Raw genomic sequence first — 8918 nt, 5'->3', positions numbered from 1 at the left:
AAACAATGTTTTCAATCCCACGTATTGTGGCTTTAAAGCAGCATAATGAAGATAAAAAAGGAAAACATCTGGAAAAAAAAGTTTTATTCAAAGCAATTAATAATTGTGTTCTTACAATTCTTTGTTACATCTTTTTTTTCACATTTATTAAAAAAAAAAATCATATTAAACAATCACAGTTTCAGAAAGTACAACTAGACGAGGTCAAAAACATAATGTAGCATCAAGTTTACACACATTGTTGCGAACTCCTGAACTCCTTTCTCTCAACCCAGGACTAAGATCCTCCTCCATGATACTTCCTGAACCGTTAGACCACCAGCTGAACCTGCTGGGCCCTGTAGCGGTCGAAGTCCTCGGGGAGTGTGTCTGCAGACAGAAGATGAGATTACTTTCTTCACGACACGACTACTGAGCTAAACACTCACCGTTACAGCGGTACCGCAAATTCGACCAGATAATGTTCTCCTGCGAGAAACAGAAGACGCCCAGTCGTCCGCCTCTCATGGTGCCATCGATGACCACGCCGGTGTCTGCGACCATCTGCGTCCCCTCGTAGAAGCGAACCCTGGGAAGCAGCAAATAGATTTCGCATTAGTTTGCGATCAACCAAAATTGGAACCCATCGGCGAAATGTTTCCTCTCATTTTCTACTCACCCTCATGTCGACTAATGGTCAGGAGTAATTACAGTTGTAGACAAAAATGTTTGTTCATTTTAATGTAGCGACTGGAGCTCAGTTGTCTTCGTCCAAAAAGACACTTAAAAACATCCAGATACCTCCATACAGCTCGTCTGTAACGTCCATCTTGGATTCATGAGAAGAATTGTTCATTAAAAACTTAAATAAATCTATATTTTAAGATTATTTTTAGAAGACGCTGCTAGGCTAGCAGCATAAATGTTGCACACTGACACTTGCAATGTGTTTCAATGAGGAAAGATGTCAGGCAGCAGCTGAGAGACTGATAACTTCCACCACAAATAATCGTAAAATACAGATTTATTTAAGTTTTTTTCCTGAAAAATTCCTAATGTCGAGGCTTCAATCCAAGAGGGACGTTACAGACGAGCAGTATATGGAGGTATTTGGATGTTTTTAAGTGTCTTTTTGGACGAAGATGAAGACGACTGAGCTCCAGTCGCTACATTAAAATGAACAAACATTTTGGTTTAAAACTATAAGAAGAACAGATTACTCTGAAAATAATCCAAATAAATTTTGGGTGGAATTTACCCTTTAAAGTTTAATGACAAATAATAAATAAATTATATCTAGATGACCTAAGAAAATTGTACAACTTTCATCAGATCTAACACATCTCCCTCGACAAAGTATACATTTTGAATGTTCTTCCCATCCTTCAACTAGAGATGTGTCGATGAAGCTTCATGAACCAGTGTCATATTTTTCAGAGGACAGTAGGGGGCGCCCTCATGTTAGGAATAATGTGATGTTTCAATAGAATAACTTTTTAAAGCAATAGATTGAAGAGCAGAGAGTGACATCTAGTGGACTCAGGAGATAATGACACTGTTTCATGAAGCTTCAGCGACACATCACTACCTTCAACATCGCAAGCATTCACGAGCGAAATATCTGGAAACATCTGGTCAAGGGAGGCGGGAACCTGATGTAGCCGTCGGCAGGTCGGTGCTGCAGGAACCATCTGTACGACGTCTTGTCCTTCCAGCCAACGTTACGAGCGTCTTTCCACAGCAGCTTGACCTGGTCGCCGGTGTCGCCGGTGTGCCACAGCGCGTTCCTCAGGTTCTCGCCTGGACCCGTGTTCGACTTGACAGCCTTGGTTTTGACGCAAATATTTAGTGAGAAACACTAACGTAGCAGTTCAAACTATATCGAAACCAACATGGCCGCTGCCTCTCTTGCTTCATGACTATCTAATACGTCATTTATTATCTTTGCCAAAATCACCTTGAGTTGTATTCCAGGCTCAGCCACGGCTCTGAAGGGATTGGCCTGCCAGTAGATCTGCTCCACCTGTTTCCACATCACCACGTAGAAACTCGAGCTGTCCTGGTAGCCGAAAATAAACCCTGCGTAGTCGTCATCGGTCACTGTGTTCACGTGGAACGTCCCCTCGAAGTCCACGCCACTGAACGCCGTGTAACCTGACGGACGGACGCCTCGAAATCTGAGTCGCAGTCGCGCCTAGTTCTAAGGTAATTCATGTCGACATTTGAAAAAAAGGGGATCTTACCAACGGCTAGTCCTGGATCACTGTTCATAGTCTGGACAATCTCTCTTCCCTGGAACAGAAGCTTTTATTGAGCTATAGTCACATGATGAACAAACTATACTAGGAAGACATTGGGACTGTTTTTTTTCAAAATGTTTCTTATGTAAAGAATAGAATCCCATTGCATAAAGACCTGGTTCAGCACCACCCAGTTGGGGTCGATCTGTGCGTCTCCCTCTGGATCTAAGACCACGGTCTGGTATTCCCTGAAGTCCGTCAGAGTGACCTCAGCGTTTTCTGGACACACATCAATGGTGTCTATGATGGTGTCGTTGTCGAAGTCCTTCTCACACGCGTTACCAACGCCGTTTCCTGGAAGGTCAGAGAAGGTTGGGATAGTCGTCCATGAATCTGTTGAAGGGTTTTCATGCGATAATGAAATTAAAGACTGTACCGTCCGAGTCCTCTTGGAGAGGATTTGGGATCAGGCGACAGTTGTCCGGACCAGGAGGGAGCAGGTCGGGGATCCCGTCATTGTCGTCGTCGTCGTCGCACTCGTCGCCCTTTCCGTCCTTGTCGGAGTCCAGCTGTGAGCTGTTGATGACGGCCGGGCAGTTGTCTCTGGAGTCCTGGTGTCCGTCGCCATCGCTGGAGGAAGAAAAGGTAGTTAATGATGGACTGAAAACATTGCGATTCGGTTGGTCCTTGACTACCTGTCCTTGTTGGTGTCACAAGGATCGCCGATCAAATCATTGTCCGCATCCATCTGAAATAGGACAAGAGTTCAAGTACAACCCAGACAAGTTACCTTTGGCTAAAGAGAGCGATGATAGTCAAAAACTTTTCTCAAGGCTCTTTGTAGTTGGCATTTCTTCGCCATCTTGGTCGGTTTTTCATTTGTATTTAATCATTTTAGGATCATGTTCAAGAGCAGTTATAGTTCACCCAAAATTCAAATTTCACTATTTTTCTACCCACTCTCATGTCAACTAAGGGTTAAGATTATTTCATAAACCGTCTCTTTCTGTATTAATAGTCACAAATGTTTGTCCAATTCGCGATTGGTTCTTCCTTTTCTTCATCCAAAAAGACTTTGAATTGTCGAAATGTTTGAACAACTCTATATTTTAAACACATTTGTAGCAGAAGCTAAAAAGCTAACATGCTACAAAGACAGGAAGCACTACGATCTTCCAGTCTGCCGTCTACACCGGAAACTTTACGCAAAATTTAACTGAAGAATAATCCCAACCTTTAGTCGACATGAGGGTGATTAGAAAATAAGTTAAATTTGAATTTCGAACGAGTTGGGTGAATTAGAAATAGATTTTAAGTTTGCCAGTTTATTCGCGGTATCATCTGCAAACAGTTCATTTTGGAGGCAAAACCCCAATAATTAAGTAGCTGGGCAGTCTTCCTCATAAACAGAAAGACACTTATTGTTAAAGCAGAAAGTTGGGCGACCTGCCTATTTTACTGGAAGTGGATCTGAGACGGGGGTTGCATTCATTTCCATCCTGGCTGAAGTACCTAGAGTACACCCTGAAGCAATGTTACCTCAACTATATAGGATTTATGGTAGTTAAGAGAGTTCTAAGGATGTGTTGTGGCCGTTCATGTTGAGACTGGTTTAGATTTTGGCATTTCCCATCTGGTCTGAGAACATATGGGGTGCACTCAGATAACTTCATTGATTTATTCCTTTCTTTAAAAAATTCAATTTAAGGCTGAAAGACGGAACGAAAAGACGACGTGGCAAAGAATGGCAGGACAAGATCGCACTGACCTGGTCAGGGTTTGGAATATACGGACAACTGTCACAAGCGTCTCCCACTTTGTCCCCATCGCGATCAATCTGGTCCGCGTTGGGAACCCTTTTGCAGTTGTCCAGGTGATTCAGGATCCCTGAAAGAACCCAGAGGTTTTAATTTCCCACCGCAGTCTTTCGAAGTGGACGATGTTTACGACAGACCGTCTCCATCGATGTCTTCGTCGCACTCGTCACCGAACTGGTCGATGTCCGTGTCTTTCTGGTCGTTGTTCTTGATAGCACGGCAGTTGTCACAGGCGTCTCCGAAGTTGTCCTCGTCGATGTTTCTCTGGTCCACGTTCGGCACCAGAACACAGTTGTCCTGTAGCATATTTTTGTTAGCCATTATTCATTCATTTCTAGCCATTTTCTTTTTTTAGAAACCTGCATGTTTAGGATCCCGTCTCCATCTGCATCGTCATCACAGGCGTCTCCGATCGTATCACCGTCTGCGTCTTCTTGACCGGAATTGGGAACAGTGAGACAGTTGTCCTGCGAAAAAGAAAGAGGTAGGAGACGGTGTCTTAGGAGGGCAATACAAATCCTTAAAAATTAAACGTGTTTAACCTTTGTGTTATTTCAGGGTTAAGGTGACCCAGAGGCCCCAAAACAAATGTGTTTTTTGTATCCCTTTTGTTGTCTCTGGGTCAAAATGACCTCCCTGGTTTCCTGACATACAGTACATATGCAGTGGTGGAGATCATTCACCTTGATCCGGAGACAACACAAGGGATACCACAGACACGTTAGGTTACGGGCTTTAGGGTCACTTTGACCCAGAGACAACAAAAGGGACAAAATAATTACATTTTGTTTTGGGGGCTTCGGGTCACTTTGACCCAGAGAAAACATAAAGTATACCACAAACACATTTGTTTTCAAACCTTCAGGTCACTTTCACCCTGAGACAACACAAGGGATACCACAAAAACATTTGTTTTCGGTCCTTCTGGTCCCTTTGATCCCTGAGATAACGCAGGGGTTATTACGGTATGAGTTCAATTGAAATTGGACCCTTTTTAATTTTCTGGGCGGTTCTTCTGCCCTCATTGTCGGCTGAAAATTCGAAGCAGCTCTAGAAGGAGAACTCACATTTACAGACATACACATGCAGTGGTGGAGATCATTCACCTTGACCCAGAGACAACACAAGGGATACCACAAAAACATTTGTTTTCTTGACCCAGAGAGGTATAATACACCCTTCAGAACACAAGGAGGCTCACTTTGGCACAGTTCCTCTCCGGACAATCCAGTTTCTCGTCAGGGATACCGTCAATATCGATGTCTGGTCCACACAGGTACCCGTTCCCGGCCCATCCTATTCCACACTGTGGAGATGGAAGACATCTTAGAGAGATTGAAGGTGTGAAATTTGTGATTTTTATTTACTCACCTGACACTCAATCCTCCCCTCTCGGTGAACGATGCACTCTGCGCTGGCGTGGCAAGGATTGGGTTGTCCATTTCCACAAGCTCTTTCAGGCGTGCAGCCTCGTCGCTGATCGCCGAGGTAGCCGGTCTTACAGGGGCCACACCTGTAGGAGCCCTGAGTACAAAAAACGTTGCGAAACGTTATTTTTGGTTTCATTTGTGACAGATTTTCCTTTCCTTTTACATGACGTACTTACTGGAGTGTTCATACAAACAGAGTTTTCCACGCAGCCTCCGTTGTTGGGACCCTCACACTCGTTGATGTCCTTGCAGATCTTCACGTGTTCAAAGGATCAGAAGAACATTAACAGCAACTTTTAACAACTTCCACCACAATTCAGTAGTAAAATAAAAAACAAAAGAATGCGATCGAACACAGTCTAGTGACCTGTTTGTTGGCTTTTGCGTAGGGAATCCCGACACCTTGGACCTGAGGACCGGTGTAGCCGGCAGGGCAGGAGCCGCATCGGAAACCGGGCGACGTGTTGATGCAGCGAACCCCCATGTGACACGGTTTGACCGTGCACTGTAGATCACATCTTTTAGTATTAGTTTATCAGAAACAAATCCGGTCACTGTACCTCGTCTATGTCCGTACAGTGGGTCCCGTTGCCGTTCATGCCCTCTGGACAGGCTCCACACTTGATCCCTCCAGGGGTCTCCATGCATTCCACCCCCGGGTGGCAAGGGTTGGGGTCGCATGAAGGTCGAGGCTGAGTGCCTCCCATTCCTGGACGACAGGAGTTCAATGTTCATTCGAGAACTTCAGGTCCCCGACATACAATAAGTGTCGAGTCAGCATTTTGTGGTTACGTTAAAATAAACATTGGGTCAGTTATGTTGGTGAACAATCCCACCGGGTCACCCTGACCCTGAGCTAGCACGACAAACTCACCGCAGGCTTCGCACTCCATCACCGTGTTCTTCAGGAATACGATCTCCTTTATCTGGAACAATTACATTTGTAAGTATTAAATAAATTAACTCAATCGTTTATTTGTTTTATGTTTCATGACCTCAAATCAACAGTTATAATAATAATTGTAAATCTATTATGTAGTAGTTTAATGAAAAACATATTAAAACTTGTGACTTTCTCAAAACAACATCTACATTTTCAGCTTTAAAAAAAATAATTCTATACGTTTCTTTTTCTACTGTCACACACTAAAAACTGCCGAAGGTCTGAAGAAAAACAATCATTACGGAAGTGAAAGAACTACCTGCAGTTTCAGAAGCTCTTTAATCTCCGACAGAGCCATGTTGGTCATTTTAATCTGACTGATGATTTCACCATCTGGAGGGAAACACACAATAAAAGCAACCGTGGATAAGTTTTAAAGGGATTTAACTAATGTTTAGATGGAGAACTTGGTTCATGATTTAAGACGGTGGAACCAGTATTATGTTGTTATATCACAGACCGACCTTCAGATACAAGCTGTAAAAATAAATCATAAAGAACTTCAGATTTCACTCATTTTTACTAGTATACAGGTTCATTTTTTAAATAGACTTGACTTTAACAAGAATCTTGATGTGTCAAGTGCAGTGATGTGTCGATGAAGCTTCATGAAACAGTCTCCTATTCTTCAGAGGACAGTAGGGGGCGCCCTCATCTTAAAAATGATGTGAGGTTTCAATAGAATATATTTTCAAAACAATAGATTATAGAGCAGAAAGAGTGACATCTAGTGGACTCAGGAAATAATGACACTGTTTCATGAAGCTTCATCGACACATCACTAGTAAAGTTGCAACAATTTTTTCTGTGTCGCCCTGTAACAAATTACCGACCAAGGGTTTATATTTTTCTTTACATTGGATCTATTTAATTGATCATGTACAATTTATTTGACTAGATATTTTTTGCAAATTTACAAGATTTGTATAGTATTTTTTACAAGTAATTCACAATTAAATAACAATAAATGGTTTTATTTTAACAACAATTTATCTTTTTTATCTGCGTAAAAACTCTAGTGATGGTCTGACAAAGCTTCATGAAGCCGTGTCATTGTTTTCAAAGTCCACTAGATGGCGGTCTATGCACTATTTTCCTTTGTTTTGAACAACTGTTCCAATGCAAAAATCACGTCATTAAGCTGGCGCCACGTATTGTCCTCTAAACAACATGACACTGTTTCATGAAGCTTCATCGACACATCCCCATTTTTAGTCCCTTTTTTTATTCAGCTCGATGGCCCCGGACGACATTTAAAGAATATAAAGTGGCCCTTCAGGATGTTAAAGCGTTGGCCCCTGCTGTAGACCAAACAAGTGTCAACGTGTCAAACCTCAAACCTCACGTCTCCGAGCCACGTCTGACACCGGCTCGCTACACTTGGCGTCACAACCTGGCGCTGGAGCGTCTCGACTGCTAGACTCAAAACTCCAGACTCCAAACTCACACACTGACGAGTCCTACTGAAGATGTCAGAACCCTGCAGTGGTCAGTACCGCAGGTCTCCTCCATCAGATCCCTGTTTGAACAGCAGCTGCAGAATTCATTTCCCACCAACAGAGGAGACGTTTCTTGGAAGATCCATCTTTTTCACTCTCTTCATCTCTCCTCCGACACTCACGGACAAGAATGTCTGTGGTTTTGCAATCGGCGTCCAGGTTTACATTTCTTTCCATCTCCAGCGTAACATATCTGGACTGGACCGCGAACAGTCTCTCGATCTTACCCCTGGTCCTGCATTCTTCAGTCTCAGCCGGGTCACGTTTCAGTCCAGGAGTGACTTTAGACTAAGCAAGGGGTCGCAGTGCGGCTGTAACTGTTCTTAGGGGCCAAAGAAAAGAAAAAAAAAGATGGAAAAACTAGAAATAAAACTTGAATTATCTTTGTAGAATTAACCTCAAATAGAAACGTGTCTGTATATTTTTTTTAACACAAGGGTTAAACATTTAATTATGAGTTTTTTTATAAAAATTATTTCGACTATATAAGGTTAAGGTAACGTCGTAAAAAAAAGGGCTTTATTTGCAAATGATATACATTTTTCTTTTAGTTTATTTTGAGGGTCAATAGTTTTACTGAACTCTTCAACGTTTCATCTCAAAGGTTCTACTCATGTGGTCGATGTAGATCCACACGACTGTGTGTCGACCACAGCTCAACCTGAAACATTTCTAAAATAGTTTGTTTCCTGGAAAGTTCTTGTTGGAATTTGTCTTCCCTATTTAACCTCTAGAGAGTTTTTTTTTTCTTGTTGATATTTTCCGGTAGTTGCTGTAGAAGTCTTTCGCCGGAATTCCTGTCATCTTGTTCTCTTATGACTTCACGACGGTGCTGATTGTGTCTCTTAATGTGGCTGATATGTCAACGTTTTTAAAAGCCAATGATGATGCCCAAACGGCGCCGAAACAGTCCCTTAAGTATCAACGCAAAACTTTTCCAAAGTGACTTTTTTAAATGATAAAATAACTCTGACAGAGTCATGGTCTGTCAGTATTATTTTGGGGCTAAT

The 8918-nt window shown here is 42.5% G+C and overlaps 1 protein-coding gene across 1 annotated transcript in view; it reads right to left on the bottom strand.

Annotated features, from left to right (window-relative positions):
• Positions 1-282: 282 nt before the first annotated feature.
• Positions 283-8918, bottom strand: part of comp (cartilage oligomeric matrix protein) — a 10085-nt gene continuing 1449 nt past the window's right edge. The window contains exons 2-19 of the mRNA XM_087782470.1: positions 6669-6742; positions 6341-6392; positions 6027-6175; positions 5834-5971; positions 5643-5720; positions 5408-5560; positions 5238-5342; positions 4396-4503; positions 4174-4333; positions 3988-4106; positions 2915-2967; positions 2656-2849; positions 2395-2573; positions 2223-2271; positions 1937-2133; positions 1632-1804; positions 429-568; positions 283-369 (exon numbers count right to left, since the gene is read on the bottom strand). Of these exons, the coding sequence (XP_087638596.1) occupies positions 311-369; positions 429-568; positions 1632-1804; positions 1937-2133; positions 2223-2271; positions 2395-2573; positions 2656-2849; positions 2915-2967; positions 3988-4106; positions 4174-4333; positions 4396-4503; positions 5238-5342; positions 5408-5560; positions 5643-5720; positions 5834-5971; positions 6027-6175; positions 6341-6392; positions 6669-6742 (2180 nt within the window). The 3' untranslated portion in view covers positions 283-310. The remainder of the gene's footprint in view (positions 370-428; positions 569-1631; positions 1805-1936; positions 2134-2222; positions 2272-2394; positions 2574-2655; positions 2850-2914; positions 2968-3987; positions 4107-4173; positions 4334-4395; positions 4504-5237; positions 5343-5407; positions 5561-5642; positions 5721-5833; positions 5972-6026; positions 6176-6340; positions 6393-6668; positions 6743-8918) is intronic.

This window comes from Callionymus lyra, chromosome 2 (genome assembly GCF_982586985.1).
Source record: "Callionymus lyra chromosome 2, fCalLyr1.hap1.1, whole genome shotgun sequence".
In the NCBI taxonomy this organism is placed as follows: domain Eukaryota; kingdom Metazoa; phylum Chordata; class Actinopteri; order Syngnathiformes; family Callionymidae; genus Callionymus; species Callionymus lyra.
This window is presented reverse-complemented; position numbering and strand designations above follow the sequence as displayed.